Genomic DNA, 20752 nt, shown 5'->3' with positions numbered 1-20752 from the left:
GATTTAATTTTTTTTTTTTTTTTAACTCGAGAAGCGGCGTGGCCTAGTGGAGAGAGCACAGGCCTGGGAGTTAGAGGACTTGGGTTCTGTCATTTACCTGCCGGGTGACCTCGGGCAAGTCACTGACTGAACCCCTCTGTGCCCATTTTCTCATCGGTAAGATCGGGAATACCTGTTCCATTTCGACCTCCACTGGCACGGAGACTGTGTCTGACCCTGCATATACTGTGACCTACTCCAATGCTTAGTACGGCACCTGGCACATAATAAGCACTCAGTGACATTCACTGAGCACTTAATGTGTGCCAAGGACCGTACTAAGCACCTGGGAGTGTAGTATAATGCAGAGTGGTCAGACATATTTCTGGCTCACAAGGAGTCTACAGACTGTAACAAATACGATATGCTCTCTAAATAGGACCAGGTTCAACCTTGTAAAATAAACTGTGTGGACGCAACCATTCAACAGAATGATTCTTAGAGTCAGGCAATTACTACGTTCCTTTAAAACAGCTTCTCTCCAGCATTCAGAACAGTGCTCCACTTAGATATGACCCCCCCCAAAATAGCTATTAACATTAGTCACCCCTTCTCTCGTCTACTGCTGGCAAGCTATGGCCCCTGGCCCAAAGATCTTTATAAGCTACCCATTTTGCATCTCCCATCGGGGGAGGAGGCTGCACACGGTTTGCCCGTCGCCAGGAGTGCCGGCACCGTGCCCAAGCCAGGTAAACCAGAGCGGCTGTATGCGGACCGTGTGCCAGGAAGAGGATAGGGGCCTGACTGGGGTGAACTGAGTGTGGCGTCTGATCCCCCCTGGGGCTGGTGTGAGCCACCATCTGCCCACCCGGACCAGGAAGGGCAGAGATCCAGCGTCCTGGGTAAAGCCGGCTTCAGTCTTGGGCTGCTTCCACAGTAGACATGGCTGGAAGGCTGCACAGCCAAGAAACGCTGGCACTATACAGTAGGCCAGATGACCATGGCAGCTCCCAGAGGGCGGAGTGACTTTCCTCAAAGGACTCTGGATCAGGGGCATGAGAATCCACTGCTTTTTGATTCTTCTCTTCATCCCCCGAGCTGCCCAAGCCCGACATTTGGAAAAGGCAGAAAAGCAGCGGTGGGAAAATAGGAGAAGTACCAGAGAGTTCCTTTGCCTTTCTCGTCCAGCTTTTCCCCTCTCTCTGCCCCCAACCTTTTCTTCTTCCTTTCCCCCAGGCCCCATTCCTTAATGCTCCATCCCCAGATTTGCCCCCAAGAACAAAAGAGCAGTCAACCCAAGCCAACTTGGTGAAATACAAAACTACTCAGATAATTACACCTATCTTTACAATGGCCCCTCACTAGTCATTCCAAAGGTGAACTGGAGGTAAGTGTTTACAATTATGCGGCACAAAAAAAAAATTTTAATTCCTCAAAAATCAAAGTGGGGCAATTATGTGGTGGTAACTTTATACGAGTAAATAGGGTATGCCACGACGAAATATGAGAATATGGTAAAAATAAGTAACAATCCAAATAAATACTGAGGATGGGTATAAATCCAGAAGGACTGTAGGATTGATACGACATGGGTTGCTGGGAGTTAATCTGGGAAGGATTGCTAGAGGAGGTGCCATTTTAGGAGGGATTCGAAGACTGGATGGAGTAAGACCAGGCAGGTGAAATGGGAAGGATCTCTAGGCCAGGGAAATAAAAGAGCAAGGGGCTGGGATGGGGGGCAATTGCCAGGGAGGGAGAGTTAGAAAATTAGTTTGGGGAAAGTAAAGAAGAGACCGACCCTTCCCATTTAATATCCAACAGACTATCACCCTCCCTACCTTCAAAGCCTTATAAAGTCATCTCTCCTACAAAAGGCCTTTCCTAAACTTGCAAGGCTTAGGGAAGTAGCATGGTGTAGTGGATAGAGTACAGGCCTGAATCAGAAGGTTATGGGTTCTAATCCCGGCTCCGCCAGTTGTCTGTTGTGTGACCTTGGACAGGTCACTTCACTTCTCTGGGCCTCAGTTCCCTCATCTGTAAAATGGGGATTGAGACTGTGAGCCACCTGTGGGACAGGGACTGTGCCCAACCCAATTTACTTGTACCCACCCTAGCGTTTAGTACAGTTCCTGGCACAAAGTAGGCCCTTAATACCATAATTATTATTATTTCCCCTACTGCACTCCCTTCTGCATCACTCTTGTACTGCAATCTGTAGCTCTGCCACTTGTCGGCTGTGTGACTGTGGGCGAGTCACTTAACTTCTCTGCGCCTCAGTTCCCTCATCTGTAAAATGGGGATGAAGACTGTGAGCCCCACGTGGGACAACCTGATTCCCCTATGTCTACCCCAGCACTTAGAACAGTGCTCGGCACATAGTAAGCGCTTAACAAATACCAACATTATTATTATTATTATTACCCCACAGCACTTAGGTGCATACCTGTAATTCAGTTATATTAATGTCCAACTCCCCCTCTAAGTTCCTTGTGGGCAGAGTCTATCTAACAACTCTGTTATATTGTACTCTCCCAAGTGCTTAATACAGTGTTCTGTTATAGTGAGGGCTCAATACAACTGACTGAGAATGACTGATGAAGAGGACTGATGTTCAAGGTGCAGAAAGCTGGTAGAGAGCCTTGAAGTCAATTTTAAGGAAGGACAGGACTGTAGAGCTATGAGCTGAGTGATGTTTCAGGAAAAACATACCGGAAGCAGTTGTTTTTTATGGTATTTGTTAAGTGGTTATTATGTGCCAAGTATCATACATACTAAGAGCTGGGGTAGATACAAGCTCATCAGCTTGGACACAGTCCGTGTCCCTTGTGGGGCTCATGGTCTGAATCCCCTTTTTACAGATGAGGTAACAGACACGGAAATGTGAAGTGACTTGTCCAGGGTCACTTTTTGAGGTGTTTTTTTAAATAATATATATTTGTTATGCACGCACTATGTGCCACGCACTGTTCTAAGCAATGAGGTAGATATCCAGCGAATCAGGTTGGACCTAGTCCATGTCCCAGTAGAGCTCACAGTCTTAACCCCCATTTTATAGATGGGGGTTAAGCTTAGGCACAGAGAAGCTTAAATGACTTGCCCAAGGTCACAGAGCAGCAAGCGGCAGAGTCAGGATTAGAACTCGAGTCCTCGTGACTCCCAGGCCTGTGATCAAGAGAATGGTGGCGTTATTGTCAAAGTTAGGAATCTGAGAGGAGAGATGGAAAATTCAGTTTGGGACAATGAGGGTCATCCATGGGGAGATGTTCTGGGGATAATAGATGTAAGACTAGATAGTGAGAAAAAGACAAGGGCTGAGGTAGATTTGAGGGTCACATATAGTAATAGTATTTGTTAAGCACTTACTATGTGCCAAGCACTAAGTGCCCGAGTAGATACAAGGTTATCAAGTTGCCCAACTTGGGACTCATAGTCTTAATCTCCATTATACAGATGAGGTAACAGGCACATAGAAGTTAAGTGACTTGCCCAGGGTCACACAGCAGACAAGTGGCGAAGTCGGGATTAGAAGCCACAACCTCTTACTCCCAAGCCCATGTTCTTACCACTAAGCCACGCACCTTCTCAGCCTGGTAACTGAAGCCATGCAAACCATCCCTCAAATTCACTCACACACACACCCCTCTCCCCCAAGACTCCATACCAGGATATATCCAGGAATACCTGCATCCACAAGGGACAACACGGGACCTCTAGACGGTAGGCTTGTTGTGGGCAAGGAATATGTCTGCCGACTCCGTTGTACTCTCCCAAGCCCTTAGTGGAGTGCTCGGCACGTAGGAAGTGCTCAACAAATAATAATTATAATAATAATAATGTTGGTATTTAAGCACTTACTATGTGCAGAGCACTGTTCTAAGCATGGGGTAGATACAGAGTAATCAGGTTGTCCCACTTGAGGCTCAGTCTTAATCCCCATTTTACAGATGAGGTAACTGAGGCACAGAGAAGTTAAGTGACTTGCCCACAGTCACACAGCTGACAAGTGGCAGAGCCGGGATAAAATAATCATGGGATTTGTTAAGCGCTTACTATGTGCCAGGCACTGTACTAAGGACCGGGGTGGATACCAGCAAATTGGGTTGAACACAGTCCCTGTCCCACATAGGGCTCACAGTTTCCATCCCCATTTTGCAGATGAGGCAACTGAGGCATAGAGTAGTCAAGTGACGTGCCCAAGGACACACAACAGACAAGTGGCAGAGCAATAAATACCACTGATGACAGCTTTAACTACAACAAACCTTTTGGGCTCTACATGGCAATAAGGAGAGAAAAAGACTCTCTGCCACAGAAATAATGGGTCAGTAGGAAAAGGCTAAGGGAAAAAGTGACAAAGAAATTTGAGAGAAAACAAAGGGTCTACTGAATTGCAATTAATCAATGCTCTTTATGGAGCAGTTGACTGTGTGAACAGCACTGAACCAACACCTTGGGAGAAAATACGATTGACTACTGAGTACCATACAACGGAATTGGTAGAACTAATCCCTGCCCTCAAGGAGTTTCCAACCTAGAATGGGATACAAGGTATTAAGATTACACGCATGGGGACACAACAGATCCTCAATATACACTACTGACAGAAAAGGAAAGTAGGAATGAGTACATGAGCTCAGAACAGGGAGAAGATTGAGAAATTTACAAAGGTAAGTGTTGACGTTTAGTGGCCCAAGTATTTAGAATGCACTAAAAGTAATAGGCTGACCCCTTTCTCCAGGTTCAGCAAACTGTACAATGGGACAGGGAGGAGGAGGGCAAGAGAGAAGATGATGAATTTAGCAAGTTTTAAAATAGTGCATCTTAAGCGCAATCCTTTTAACTCTCGAAACTTCCAAGTCAATGGGATACTATAATTTACAACAGGAATGGTACGCTCAGAGTCTCAAACCAGCCATCTCTCCATTCCTTAACTTCCTCTTCTATCCCCGCTCTCACATTTGGAACTAGATCACACACTGATGAGCCTGGAAAAAAAACTGATACTAAAAACGCATAGCGTGAGAACCACCAGTTTAAAGGATCAATACAACACAGCCATTTCTCTTAGAATGTATGTTTTCACTACTGGGGATTTAGGGCACACTCTTCCAATAGTATGTGATTGAGTAGACTGGTACATGGTACTGGAAAAAAACACTGGTGACATATGCAAGGCGTTCGGCCACTACGTGTATTCTAAGACATGTTTTCTTGGAAAGTGAAGTTCTTGGAATGCAGCCTCCACAAAACGGTGGGCCTGACTGGGCCTTATAATTCCAAAGATTGCATGCAAAAGTCCTTACAGGTTCAAAAAGGGGCAATAAAGGCTCGGAAAGGTCCAGATCCTCCTCCGAGCGTGGGTGAGGATCAGTGATATTTATTCATATTAATGTCCGTCTCCCCCCCAGACCGAGTTGGTTGTGGGCAGAGAATGCACCTACCAACTCTGTGGTATTGTATTTTCTCAAGCACTTAGATGCCACAAGCCTTAGTGGAAAGAGCACGGGCTTGGGAGCCAGAGGACATGGGTTCTAATCCCAGCTCCGCCACTGATCAGCTGTGTGACTTTGGGCAAGCCACTTCACTTCTCTGGGTCTCAATGACCTCACCTGCAAAATGGGGATGAAGACAGTGGGCCCCATTTGGGATAACCTGATTACCTTGTATCTCCCCAGGCGTTTAGAACAGTGCTCATCACATAGTAAACGCTTAACAAATACATTATTTACAGTGCTCTACACACAGTAAGCACTCACATCCTGGAACTGAAGGGTGTACAACGGGGGAAAAAATGATTACGAAAAATGGGAGAAGCTCTACGAGAAATGATGAAGGGAATTGGGGGCCACTTGGTCTAGCTGTGAGATTTAGTCACTCACACATTTCCAAGATATTCTTAATGAAGATGATGCCTACCAGTTGTGTGGACATAAGGAAATGGATTTAGAGCAGAGCAAAGCTTTCAGATGTTCATAAGGAAGATCAATTGTGATTAAATAAAGGTAAATGCCATTTCTACTGTACTACGCACATGGGAGAGACTACCCAGTTGGTCTAGTATAGGGAAGGTGGAGGTTTGGCTTTTCAAATTAGATTTTAAAGTCTTTATTAAAGGCCTCTTGAGCCTGGGCTTTAATCGGGAAGGTGATTTTCGGAGGCACTGTGGATGAGTGACTGGGAGATACATGACAGCCCAAGAACCTTCCGGCTGCAAGGAATATCCACAAAAATTCTGGTGGAAGATCCTAACACCAAAGCCAGCAATATACTAGATGGCATTTATTTGGTCTTTCCAATTATCACTGGACAGAGCAGGAACACCTTAGAATATGAAACTAAACGACATGGAGCATCATTACTTCTGCAATTGTGTCCACTTGGCAGATGCGGAAGAGAAAGTAAATGCTGCTCGTCTCTCCCCAGTTGCCTGACAGCACTAGAATAATTTCCTCTGGAGCTATCGGCTGCTCAGCGCCACACACGCTCTCATACCAGCGCACTTGACAATGCGTTGCACCTAAATACAAAAGTTATAACCTTTATATCTCAGTTAAAACGCCTATGAAAATCTAATCATCACGACATTACCAAGCAATTTCAGGTTTTCCGGTTAAACAATGACGACAAGAAAAACCACCCAACTGCTTAGAAACTGTGAGACTTCATATATTGCAAATTAAAAATCTTCTGATAATAAAAACAGCTTATCCAAGGAGATGCTTTGCTAAAAAGAACTTTGGGGGCTAATGTACTACAGGATAATTTGAGCTATCAGATTAAATTGACTTGGTGCAATAAATCACTCATTGCCCACCGCTGTAAAAAGCTTAAAAGTGTGAGATCCTTCTCAGTCTTCACTAGAAGCCAGTTACTTTTCAAGCTTGAAAAACTATCCCTGAGACGATCGACCCTTTGGCACTTAGTGCTTTTACAAAGAAAACTGTCCTAACTGCTTGGGAAAGTCACAACTCCCTGGTCTCAGGGAACTTAAACTATGTTAAAATCATTTCACTGAGCCCTTACTATGTGCAGGGTACAGTACTAAGCGCTTGGGAGACAACAAAGCAACCGAATAGGCAGAAACATTTGTTGCCTGGAGGATTTTGCTTATGCTGAACCAGTTTTTAAAAAATCCCCATTTAAATTGGAAAGCAGGTTGCAATTTGCAATCAGTTAGGAAAGTAATACGTTCTGGAAAGCAGCACGGCGCATGGTAATATAAGTCAAGGCAAGGCTGTGACCATAGGCAAATCTGAGTACTCTTTCAACTATCCCTGGAGTAGATAAAGTGTTTCAAATCTTGGTGATTCTAAGCAGGAGACAAAGATGAAAATGCCAGCACTTTATTTGCCTTGACACAAGAAAATAAAAAGCCATTTCCCAGAAATGCACAATTTTCCCAGCCTAGATTATTTACTGCGAAGTGTTTTACCATAACAGAAATCTCAAACCAAGTAAGAAAGCAACACCCTCTGAAGACAACAGTGTAGATTTAAAACGCATGAATGACTCAGGTTTTTGTGTAATGTGTTTAGGTTGTTAAGCCAACTTTTCAGCAAGTGAATCGAACCCCAAGCTCTTCTCTCTAAATCCTTGGAAAAGGCAACCTGAAAATACAACCCAGGTGTGACTGTGGTCAATTCCACCCCAATGTTCTTTGTGTTTATTATCGCTGGTCACAAGCGAAAAACTACTCATATGATGATGCAGATCACTACTGATCTGGATTTCGCAGGGATTGTCCCTATCTGTTGCCGAATTGTACATTCCAAGCGCTTAGTACAGTGCTCTGCCCACAGTAAGCGCTCAATAAATACTACTGAATGAATGAAATTCAAAAGGCACCACTTCCTTATTTGGAATTCATTCAAGCACCTCCTTTTAAAGTATCTCACTCATGTAGGAGTCCGCAGTATTTTGGTAAGAATGGCCACGTTGTGGGACGGCTCTGTTCAAAGGTTTCAGAACAGCAGAGGGGCAGGAGGAAAGGGAGACTGTCCCTTCACTCAATCTTCTACTTGGCTATGCTTTAGTAAATCACATGCTCGACGTATTTCTTGCCATCAAGAGTCCCCACTTGGTTAATATATTGGCCCTCTACTAAGAATCTGAAACCCGTACGAGCAATCATCGTGTTCACTGAGCATTTACTGTGCTCAGAGCACTGTACTAAGCACTTAATAATAATTATGGTACTTCTTAGGCGCTTACTATGTGCCAAGCATTGTTCTAAGCGCTGGCATAGATTCGAATTAATCGGGTTGGACACAGTCCCTGTCCCACAGTGGGCTCATGCTCTGAATCCCCATTTTTTTTTTGTTTTACAGCTGAGGCACCTGAGGCACAGAGAAGTTTAGTGAGGTGCCCAAGGTTACAAGCAGGCAACTGGTGGAGCTGAGATTAGAACCCAGGACCTTCTGGCTTTCGGGCCCGTGCTCTATCCACTACACCGTGCTGCTTCTGGGAGAGAACGATACAAGAGACACATTCCCAATCCCGGAGAGTTTAGAGTCTAGAGGAGTCGGTCGTTCAATCAAATTTATTGAATGTTTACTCTATGCAAAGCACTGTAATAATAATAATAATGTTGGCATTTGCTAAGCGCTTACTATGTGCCAAGCACTGGTCTAAGCGCTGGGGTAGATACAAGGTGATCAGGTTGACCCCATGGGGCTCACAATCTTCACCCCCATTTTAGAGATGAGGTAACTGAGGACCAGAGGAAGTGAAATGACTTGCCCAAGGTCACACAGCTGACAAGTGACAGAGCCGGGATTAGAACCCATGACCTCTGACTTCCAATAATGATAATGTTGGTATTTGTTACGCGCTTACTATGTGCAGAGCACTGTTCTAAGCGCTGGGGTAGATACAAGGTGATCAGGTTGTCCCACATAGGGCTCACAGTCTTCATCCCCATTTTACAGATGAGGTAACTGAGGACCAGAGAAGTGAAATGACTTGCCCAAGGTCACACAGCTGACAAGCGGCAGAGCTGGGATTAGAACCCATGACCTCTGACTCCCAATAATAATAATGATGTTGGTATTTGTTAAGTGCTTACTATGTGCGGAGCACTGTTCTAAGCGCTGGGGTAGATACAGGGTGATCAGGTTGTCCCACGTGAGGCTCACAGTCTTTACCCCCATTTTACAGATGAGGGAACAGAGGCACAGAGAAGTGAAGTGACTTGCCCACAGTCACACAGGTGACAAGTGGCGGAGATGGGATTAGAACCCATGACCTCTGACTCCCAAGCTCGTGCTCTTTCCACTGAGCCCCGCTGCTTCTCTCTCCTGCTTCTGTGCTACACTCCGGAGAGAGCACGGCACTAGAGAGACATTCCCTGCCCGCAGTGGGCTTCCGGTCCAGAGGACCCGCGGGGCCCCCCGAAACCAACCCCAGCTGCGATTACGCTTCCCCGAAGGAAACCGCCGTGAGCCGGGCGGGCCCCGGCACGGGGAACATGGGGACAAAAATACCTCGCCGTCACGGGTGGGAGGGATGCCGGCCCCACGTGATGATTTCTCACGGAATAGCAGGAGAGCCACCGAAATGAAACCCGGGGCGGGGGCGACACACGACATTTGGGGCGCTCACAATCCGACTTCGACGAGGCCCGCTCCAAGAGGGACAGACGGCTGTCCGTAAAAATAGCCAGGCCTCTCAAACATCTGAGCTCCTGGCTCGGGGAGGCTGACGGACAGGCAACAGATGGGCATTTTGTATCGATCCCGCAACATCCTGGCATACTTGGGGGAGAACGAGCGGAGGGGGAGGAGAAGAGAAGGCTTGTGGTGACGAAAATAACCCCGGGCGGCGTTAGACGGAGGGTTTATTTTGGGCGATCCCGGCCCCCAGGCTCCAATCAATCGCTACCGAATTCCTCCACTCCCCCTAATGCCCCTCACGCTCCCTCCTCGCCCCGGTGAAGGTCTCATCTCAAGGGTGGCGGGCATCGGTCCGGGCAGATAGGAGAGAAATCGAATTTAAAACAAAAAAGAAAAAAGGGGGGAGGGGGAAGAAATGGAGGGGAGGGAAGGACTGGCTGCCTTGGGCGTCGGGTCCACTGGAAAGGTCCCCGTGCTGGGGCTTGGGGTGGCCGGGCCTTCCCCGGGCCGGGCCGGAGCAGGGGAGAGGCCGGGTTGTGGTGTCGCTCCTCGGCCGGACCCCCATTTCTCCCTCCCCATTTCCCCCCGGCCGCTCCCGAGAGGCTCCAAGGCGGCCTGTCCCCCGAGCCGCCGGCCTTCTGCCCCCCGCCCTCCTTGTCCCCCGACCCCGGCCTCGCTGCCCTATGACCTTCCTGCCCCCCGGCCTTCCTTGTCCCCCTGCCTCCTTGCTCCCCGGCCTCCTTACCCCCTGGCCTTCCTTGTCCCCCTCCCAGCCTCCTTATTCCTCGGCTTTCCTGCCCCCAGGTCTTATTCCCCGGTCTCCTTGCCCCCCAGTCTTCTTGCCCCCTGGCCTTCCTGCCCCCGGTTTCCTTGCCCCCCAGTTTCCTTATTCCCCGGCCTCCTTGCCCCCTGGCCTTCCTGCTCCCCAGTCTCCTTGCCCCCCAGTCTCCTTATTCCCCGGCCTCCTTGCCCCCCAGTCTTCTTGCCCCCGGGCTTCCTGCCCCCCAGTCTCCTCATTCCCCGGCCTTCCTGCCCCCCCGTTTGCTTGCCCCCAATCTCCTTATTCCCCGGCCTCCTTGCCACCTGGCCTTCCTTGCCCCCCCAGCCTCCTTACACCCTGGCCTCCTTATTCCCCGGTTTCCTTGCCCCCCGTCCTCCCTGCTCCCCGGCCTTCTTGCCCCATGGCCTTCCTTGCCCTCCTTGCCCCCTGGCCTACCTGCCCCCCGGCCTTCCTTGCCCCCCAGCCCCCTTACACCCTGGCCTCCTTATTCCCGGTTTCCTTGCCCCCCGGGCGGTGTAGGCCGGAGCGCGGCCCTGTTGTCCCGGGGGTGTCTCGCGGCGCTGCCCTGGGTCCCTCCCGGCCTCCCCCCGGGCTGAGGAGCGGCAGGGAGGCGCGGCCAGGACCGGCCAGGACCGGCCGGACGCGCTGTGCCCACACATAACGGGGCCGGGCGGCCCCGGACCGTTAACGCGCGGTGGGGCTGGGAGCGTCGGGGCCGGGGGGCTGGAGCGTCGGGGCGCCCTTCGCCCCTCCCCGGGCCCGCTCCCCGTCAGGGGCCCCGGCCGGCGGAGCTGTGGGGGCAAGGAGGGGGGACGGGGTACCTTGTAGAAAGCCCCGTTGGAGCCGCGAACCTCCACCGTCAGCTCCGCCATGTTGGAACCGCAAGGGCCGCCGGGAAGGGGTTCTAGAAACTTTCCAGCCGGAGGGAAGAAGGAGGAGGAGACGGGGGAGAAACACAGAGGGAGAAAGAAAGAAGGAGGAGGGTTGGGGAGCGGGGCGGGGCCTGGGGCTCCCCCCGCCCCGCAGGCCTCCGCCTGGCAGCTGTTGGGCAGGCGGGGCCCCCGGATCCCTCCGCACGCCGCCATGCTGGCCCGACCGCCTCACCCTCCGCCGAGATCCCTCCGCCTCTCATGGCTCCCTGCCTTCGCTCCTTGCTACTGAGCGGTGCACAAACCACTTCATCACGATAAAACCACTGCTGAGAAGGGTCTTTCTTAAGCGTTTCCCATGAGGCCAGCGCTGGGGGGGATACATACCAGGGCAGCAGGGTGTCCCTCGTGGGGCTCACGGTCTTCATCTCCATTTTACAGTTGAGGGAACTGAGGCCCAGAGAATAATGATAATAACAGAGAGCCTTCTGCCCAACGGCCCACATCGCTCCCTTCCTTCGCTCCTTGCTACTGAGCGGTGCACAAACCACTTCATCACAATAAAACCACTACTGAGAAGGGTCTTTCTTAAGCGGTTCCCATGGGGCGAGCGCTGGGGGGGGATACATACCAGGGCAGCAGGGTGTCCCTCGTGGGGCTCACTGTCTTCATCTCCATTTTACAGATGAGGGAACTGAGGCCCAGAGAATAATGATAATAACGGAGATCCTTCCGCCCAACGCCCTCCCATGGCTCCCTGCCTTCGCTCCTTCCTACTGAGCTGTGCGCAGACCACTGCATCACAATAAAAACACTACTAAGAATGGTCTTTCTTGAGCGCTTCCTATTTACTGAGCACTGTTCTAAGCACTGGGGGGATGGATACCAGGGCAGCAGGGTGTCCCTCATGAGGCTCACAGTCTTCATCTCCATTTCACAGATGAGGGAACTGAGGCCCAGAGAATAATAACAATGGAGATCCTTCTGCCCAACACCCCACATGGCTCCCTTCCTTCACTCCTTGCTACTGAGCTGTGCGCGGACCACTGGGATCATAAGAAAACCACTACTAATAATGGTCTTTCTTAAGCGCTTCCTATGTGCCGAGCGCTGCGGGGTGGATACCAGGGCAGCAGGGTGTCCCTCGTGGGGTTCACGGTCTTCATCTCCATTTTACAGATGAGGGAACTGAGGCCCAGAGAATAATAATAATAACGGAGATTCTTCCGCCCAACGCTCCCCATGGCTCCCTGCCTTCGCTTTTTGCTACTGAGCTGTGCACAAACCACTTCATCACAATAAAACCACTACTAAGAATGGTCTTTCTTAAGAACTTCCCATGTGCCGAGCTCTGGGGGGGATACCAGGGCAGCAGGGTGTCCCTCGTGGGGCTCACGGTCTTCATCTCCATTTTACAGATGAGGGAACTGAGGCCCAGATAATAATAATAACGGAGATCCTTCCGCCCAGTGCCCCCCATGGCTCCCTTCCTTCACTGCTTCCTACTGAGCAGTGCGCAGACCACTGGATCAGAATAAAACCACTACTAAGAATGGTCTTTCTTAAGAGCTTCCCATGTGCTGAGCGCTGGGGGGGGATACCAGGGCAGCAGGGTGTCCTTCATGAGGCTCACGGTGTTCATCTCCATTTTACAGATGAGGGAACTGAGGCCCAGAGAATAATAATAACGGAGATCCTTCCGCCCAACGGCCCCATGGCTCCCTTCCTTCGTTCCTTGCTACTGAGCTGTGCGCAGACCACTGCATCACAATAAAAACACTATTTAGAATGGTCCTTCTTAAGCACTTCCCATGTGCCGAGCGCTGGGGGGGATGGATACCAGGGCAGCAGGGTATCCCTCATGGGGCTCACAGTCTTCATCTCCATTTTACAGATTGAGGGAACTGAGACCCAGAGAATAATAATAACGGAGATTCTTCCACCCAACGCCCCACATGGCTCCCTTCCTTCGCTCCTTCCTACTGAGCTGTGGGCAGACCACTGGGATCATAATAAAACCACTACTAATAATGGTTTTTCTTAAGCGCTTCCTATGTACTGAGCACTGTTCTAAGCGCTGGGGGATACCAAGGCAGCAGGGTGTCCCTCATGGGGCTCACAGTCTTCATCCCCATTTTACAGATGAGGGGACTGAGGCCCAGAGAATAATAATAGAGACCCTTCCACCCAACGCCCCACATGGCTCCCTTCCTTCAGTCCTCCCCACTGAGCTGTGGGCAGACCACTGGGATCATAATAAAATGACTACTAATAATGGTTTTTCTTAAGCGCTTCATGTGCCGAGCACTCTTCTAACTGCTGGGGGGGGGGATACCAGTCAGCAGGGTGTCCCTCATGGGGCTCCCAGTCATGATCCAACATTATTATCATCATCTCCATTTTACAGATGAGGGAACTGAGGCCCAGAGAATAATAATAACGGAGATCCCTTCACCCGACACCCCACATGGCTCCCTTCGTTCACTCCTTCTTATTGAGCTGTGGGCAGAGCACTGTGATTAATAATAAAAATACTACTAATAATGGTATTTCTTAAGGACTTCCTATGTACTGAACACTGTTCTAAGCGCTGGGGGGGATACCAGGTGAGCAGGAAGTCCCACTTGGAGCTCCCTGTCATCATCCCCATTTTACAGATGAAGGAATTGAGGCCCAGAGAATAATAATAATAATAATAACGGAGATCCCTCCGCCTAACGCCCCACATGGCTCCCTTCGTTTACTCCTTCAATCCTACCTATCGAGCTGTGGGCAGAGCACTGTGATAATAATAAAACTACTAATAATAATGGTCTTTCTCAAGCGCTTACTAAGTAACAAGCGCTGTTCTGAGCGCTGGGGAGGATACCAGGTCAGCAGGGTGTCCCACTTGGAGCTCCCAGTCATCATTCCCATTTTACAGATGAGGGAACTGAGGCCCAGAGAATAATTATAAAGATGGTACTTGTTAAGCACTTACTATGTGCCAAGCACTGTTCTAAGCACTGGAGGGGGATAACAGGTCAGCAGGGTGTCCCACTTGGAGCTCCCTGTCATCATCCAACATTATTATTATCATCCCCATTTTACAGATGAGGGAACTGAGGCCCAGAGAATAATAATAATGATGGTATTTGTTAAGCACTTACTATGTGCCGAGCACTGTTCTAAGCGCTGGGGGGAATACCAGGTTATCAGGGTGTCCCACTTGGAGCTCCCAGTCATCATTCCCATTTTACAGATGAGAGAACTGAGGCCCAGAGAAATGAAGTGACTTGCCCAAAGTCACACAGCTGATAAGTGGCAGAGTCAGGATTGGAACTCACGACCTCCGACTCCCAATCCCGGGCTCTTGCCACTAAGCCACGCTACTTCCTGTGGCCAGAGCACTGTAATAATAATTATAACAATAATAATGGTATTTGTTAAGCGCTTACTATGGGCCAAGCACTGTTCTAAGCGCTGGGGTAGATACAAGGTCATCAGGTTGTCCCCCGTGGGGCTCAAAGTCTTCATCCCCATTTTACAGGTGAGGGAACTGAGGCCCAGAGAAGTGAAGTGACTTGCCCAAAGTCACTTTTCTGACAAGTGGTGGAGCCAGGATTAGATCCCACGACCTCTGACTCCCAAGCCTGGGCTCTTGCCACTGAGCCACGCTGTACTAAGGGCTTGGGAAGTACAAGAAGAAGCATGGTGTAGTGGAAAGAGTCCAGGCTTGGGAGTCAGAGGTTGCGGGTTCTAGTCCCGGCTCCGCCACTTGTCAGCTGGGTGACTTTGGGCAAGCTACTTAACTTCTCGAGGCCTCAGTTACCTCAGCTGTAAAATGGGGATTAAGACTGGGAACTTTACATGGGTCAACCTGATGACCCTGTATCTACCCCGGGGCTTAGAACAGTGCTCGGCACATAGTAAGTGCTTAACAAATGCCATCATTATTCTATATATGTATATATATATATCTCTATATACATTTTATATGTATATATTTGTATGTAAATATATTTGTATATGTATATATTTATACATATATTTATATATGTATTTATATATGATAGTGGGAGGAGAGGCAAGGGAGCTAGTCAAAGTAGACTAGCGGTGGAGCCAGAATTAGAGCCCATGACCTAATAGTAATAATGTTACTTGTTAAGTGCTTACTATGTGCCAAGCACTGCTCTAGGCACCAGGCTAGATACAGGTAGGTTCTCTGTACACTTGTTTTGATGTCTGTCTCCCCCCTTCTAGACTGTAAGGCGGTGTGAACAGGAATGGTCTCTCTCTGTTGCTGAATTGTACTTTCCAAGGGCTTAGTACAGTGCTCTGCACATACTAAGCGCTCAAGAAATATGACTGAATGAATGAAGGTGACGCGGAAGGGAGGGGGAGCTGATCTACCCTTCAACGTAATAACAATAATGAAGGTATTTGTTAAGCGCTGATTACGTGCCAAACGCTGTTCTAAATGCTAGGGTAGATACAGGATAAGCAGGTTGTTCCACTTGGGGCTCACAGTCTTCACCCCCATTTTACAAGTGAGGTAACTGAGGCCTAGAGAAGCGAACTGACTTGCCCAAAGTCACACAGCTGACAAGTGGCGGAGCCAGAATTAGAACCCATGACCTCTGACTCCCAAGCCCGGGATCTTTCCACTAAGCCACGCTGCTCCTCTAACTTTCCCCTTCTCCCCCGCTCCCCCCCTACACATTTACACACACTCTTTCCCTTCACCCTCTAAGGGTACAGTGCTCTGCACATAGTAAGCGCTCAATAAATACTATTGAATGAATAAAGGGAATTTAAACATGTGGCACCATCTCAGTGAAACTTTAAAAAGTCCGCTCCTGGACTTTGGAGATTGGCACTCACAATTCCTTCCAGTGAGCTCTGTGCATTTGCTTGACCCATCCATCAGTCAGTGGTATTTACTGCGTACACCACGCTGTACTAAGCACTTGGGAGAATATAATATAACAGAGCTGGTAGAAGCACCGTGGCCTAGTGGAAAGGTCATGGACCCAGTGTGTTCTAATCCCTGCTCTGCCATATGTGTGCTGTGTGACCTTGGCAAGTCACTTCGCTTCTCTAGGCCTCAATTACCTCATCTGTAAAATGGGGATCGAGACTGTGAGCTCCATGTGGGGCAGAGACTGTGTCCAACCTGACTACTTTGTACCTAGCCCAGGGCTTAGAACAGTGCTTAGCACATTGAAAATGCTTAACAAATACCACAATTATTAATATTACTATTGTTATTACTATTATTTTGTTCCCTGCCCACCAATTAATTGATGATATTTCTTGAGTCAGTGCTAAATACTAGGCCCAGTATTCCCAACAGCAGGAGCAAACACATATTCTCGGCCCTTAATTAATTCTGATTTAATGGGGGAACCAGAATTTACAGATGGTGAAAGCAAGAGGAGGAACCCACCTAAAGTAGAAAACACATCTGGATGAAACAACAGAGCAAAAAGCTTCTTCTCCTCGTGGGGTTTGTTAAGCACTTACTATGTGTCAGGCCCATTTAGACTGTGAGCCCATTGTTGGGCAGGGATTGTCTCTCTCTTGCTCTACACATAGTAAGTACTCAATAAATACGATCTAATGAATAGTAAGCTAATCAGCTAATCAGGTTGGACACAGTCCATGACACACATGGGGCTCACAGTCTTAATCCCCATTTTGCTGGTGAGAATCCTCTCCAGTCCCTCCCTCTTCCTGCCCTTTCTTCAACTCCCCCATTTTTCCCAGCAGTATTTCATTCATTCATTCAACAGTATATATTGAGTGCTTACTATGTGCAGAGCACTGTACTAAGCGTTTGGAATATACAATTCGGCAACGGATAGAGACAATCCCTGCCCAATGACGGGCTTACAGTCTAATCGGGGGAGACAGACGGACAAAAACAAGACAACATAATCACGATAAATAGAATCAAGGGGATGTATACCTCATTAACAAAATAGATAGGGTAATAAAAATATATACAAATTAGCACAGTGCTGAGGGGAGGGGAAGGGAGAGGGGGAGGAGCAGAGGGAAAGAGGGGAAAAGGGGCTTAGCTGAGGGAGGTGAAGGAGGGAAGGGGAGGGAGCAGAGGGCGTAAGGGGAGCAGAGAGGGAGCAGAGGGAGCAGAGGGAAAAGGGAAGGGCTTAGTCTGGGAAGGCCTCTTGGAGGAGGTGAGCTCTCAGTAGGGCTTTGAAAAGGGGAAGAGAGTTAGTTTGGCGGAGGTGAGGAGGGAGGGCATTCCAGGACAGTGGTAGGATGTGGGCCGGGGGTCGGCGGCGGGATAGGTATGAACGGGGGACAGTGAGGAGGTGAATGGCAGAGAAGTGGAGTGTACGGGGTGGGCAGTAGAAAGAGAGAAGGGAGGAGAGGTAGAAGGGGGCAAGTTGATGGAGAGCTTTGAAGTCAAGAGTGAGGAGTTTTTGTTTCGTGTGATGGTTGATAGGCAACCACTGGAGGTTTTTGAGGAGGGGAGTGACATGCCCAGAGCGTTTCTGTAGGAAGATGATCCAGGCAGCAGAATGAAGAATAGACTGGAATGGGGAGAGACAGGAGGAAGGGAGATCAGAGAGGAGGCTGACACAATAATCCAGCCGGGATATTATGAGAGCTTGTCCCAGCACGATAGCCATTTGGATGGAGAGGAAAGGGCGGATCTTGGCGATACTGTAAAGGTGAGACCGGCAGGCGTTGGTGATGGATTGGATGTGTGGGGTGAATAAAAGAGCTGAGTCAAGGATGACAGCAAGGTTGTGGGTCTGTGAGACAGGAAAGATGGTCATGTCGCCCAAAATGACAGGGAAGTCAGGGAGAGGACAGGGTTTGGGAGGGAAGACATACAGGTGGAGACGTCCTGGAGGCAGGAGGAGATACGAGCCTGGAGGGAGGGGGAGAGAACCGGGGAGGAGATGTAGATTTGGGTGTCATCTGCATAGAGATGATAGTTGAAGCTGTGGGAATCAATGAGTTTACCAAGGGAGTGAGTGTAGATGGAGAACAGAAGAGGGCCAAGAACTGACCCTTGAGGAACCCCAACAGTTAGAGGATGGGAAGGGGAGGAGGAGCCTGTGAAGGAGACCGAGAATGAACGGCCAGAAAGATAAGAGAAGAACCAGGAGAGGACGGAATCCGTGAAGCCAAGGTGAGATAAGGTGTGGAGGAGAAGGGGATGGTCAACAGTGTCAAAGGCAGCTGAGAGGTCAAGGAGGATTAGGATAGAGTAGAAACCACTGGATTTGGCAAGAAGGAGGTCATGGGTGACCTTTGAGAGAGCAGTCTCGGTAGAGTGGAGGGGATGGAAGCCAGATTGGAGGGGGTCCAGGAGAGAGTTGGAGTTGAGGAATTCAAGACAGCGAGTGTAGACGACTCGTTCTAGGAGTTCAGAAAGGAAGGGTAGGAGGGACATAGGGTGATAAGTGGAAGGGGAAGTGGGGTCGAGGGAGGGTTTTTTTTAGGATGGGGGAGACTTGGGCATGTTTGAAGGCAGAGGGGAAGAAGCCATTGGAGAGTGGAGCGGTTGAAGATAGAAGTTAAGGAGGGGAGGGGGGCAGGGGCGATGGTTTTTATAAGGTGAGCGGGAATGGGGTCCAAAGCACATGTGGAGGGGGTGGCATTTGCGAGGAGGGAGGAGATCTCCTCTGAGGATACTGCAGGGAAAGATGGGAAAGTAGGGGAGAGGGTTATCTCCAGAGCATCAGACCCCAGCCCATCACTGGGCAGGGATTGTCTTTATCTGTTGCCCAATTGTACATTCCAAGCTCTGCACATAGTAAGCACTCAATAAATACTATTGAATGAATGAATGAATCCCTTTGATCCTTGTCAAGGACCTTGACCCCTCCCTTCTTAGCTCCCTGAATGCCATCTTCAACTGGTCACTCTCCAATGGCTTCTTCCCCACGGCTTTCAAACACGCCCAAGTCATTCCTACCCTAAAAAATACAAACCCCTCCTTTGACCCCACTTCCCCTTCCAGTGTAACCCTGTAACTGCTCCAGCGCTTAGAACAGTGCTTGACACATAGTAAGCACTTAAATACCACGGTTGGGATCATCAACCAATCAATCGTATTTATTGAGTGCTTACTGTGTGCTCACAGGAGTTTCCACTGGGACTAAGAAGAAGTCATTCCAGCCACGCCGCCAGCGTGCCCCAACAGCCGAGTGGCGACCAGTTGCACTCACAACAGTGCCAGCAGCAGGCACGAGTGGCATCACACCAGTTGTCGCTGTCAAAGAAGAGAGGGAACAGGCCACCCTTGCCTCCTCTTCCGCCCAGTTGCTAAACCGTCACTGAGGCTACAGTGTTCTCTCTCTCCAGCCTAGCTGGAAGTAGCCCTCTGAATTCTGTCCTATGCCTTTCTAGGAGAGGACCAAATAATAATAATAAAAATTATATTTGTTAAGCGCTTACTATGTGCAGAGCACTGTTCTAAGCACTGGGGTAGATACAAGGTAATCAGGTTGTCCCACGTAGGGCTCACAGTCTTCATCCCCATTTTACAGATGAGGGAACTGAGGCATAGAGAAGTGAAGTGACATCACAAGATTTATTGATAGGAGGCACAGAGAAGTGAAGTGACTTATCACACGATTTATTGATAGATAAATTAGAGCAGCTGACCCAGCCGACTGGCTCATCTTCGACTATGATGCTTGCCCAAGATTAGCAGTAGCAGCAGGAGTAGATGAAAGAGAAGCTGAAAGGAGGGTCTCCCCTCTCTTTTCTTTCCCATCTCTCTTTCTGTTCTCTCTGTCTCTTCCTTTCTCTTCTCTCCCCTTTTCTTAGCTCCTCTCTATCAATCTTATGAAAAGGAAGCGGTGTGGCCTACTGGAAGGAGCACGGGCCTGGGAGTCAGAGGATGTGAGTTCTGATCCCGCCTCCACTACTTGTCTGCTGTGTGACCTCGGGCAAGTTGCTTCACTTCTCTGGGCCTCGGTCACCGCATCTGTAAAATGGGGATAAAGACTGTGAATGCTATGTGGGACAGGGACTGTGTCCAACTTGATTAGCTTGTAACTACTCCAGTGCTTAGAACAGTGCTTGGCACATAGTAAGCACTTAAATACCACGGTCTGCATCATCAACCAATCACTCGCATTTATCGAGTGCTTACTGTGTGCAGAGTACTGTACTAAATTCTTGGGAGGGAACAGTATAGCCGAATTAGCAGACATGTCTTCTGCCCATAATGAACTTAGAGTCTAGAAAGGGAGCTAGACATTAATATAAATAAATAAATTATGACTAGCATGGCTCCGTGGAAAGAGCATGGACTAGGGAGTCAGAGGTCATGGGTTCTAATCTTGGCTCCGCCACTTGACAGCTGTGTGACTTTAGGCAAGTCACTTAACTTCTCTGCGCTTCAGTTTCCTCATCTGTAAAATGGGAACTAAGACCGTGAGCCCTACGTGGGACAACCTGATTACCTTGAATCACCCCCAGCCCTTAGAACAGTACTTGGAACATAGTAAGCGCTTAAAAAACCATTCTTATGAGAAGCAGCG

General features: G+C 49.1%; 1 protein-coding gene across 2 annotated transcripts in view; it reads right to left on the bottom strand.

Moving 5' to 3' along the window:
- FXR1 (FMR1 autosomal homolog 1) overlaps nt 1–11324 on the bottom strand; it is a 76106-nt gene extending 64782 nt beyond the window's left edge. Inside the window, exon 1 of one of the 2 annotated variants that reach the window (XM_029066906.2) lies at nt 11193–11324. In XM_029066906.2, coding sequence (XP_028922739.1) covers nt 11193–11243 — 51 coding nt within the window. In that variant the 5' untranslated portion in view covers nt 11244–11324. The remainder of the gene's footprint in view (nt 1–11192) is intronic. The other variant, XM_029066907.2, reaches the window with a different exon arrangement.
- Between the last annotated feature and the right edge of the window lie 9428 nt (nt 11325–20752).

This window comes from Ornithorhynchus anatinus, chromosome 1 (genome assembly GCF_004115215.2).
Source record: "Ornithorhynchus anatinus isolate Pmale09 chromosome 1, mOrnAna1.pri.v4, whole genome shotgun sequence".
NCBI classification, from domain to species: Eukaryota; Metazoa; Chordata; class Mammalia; order Monotremata; family Ornithorhynchidae; genus Ornithorhynchus; species Ornithorhynchus anatinus.
This window is presented reverse-complemented; position numbering and strand designations above follow the sequence as displayed.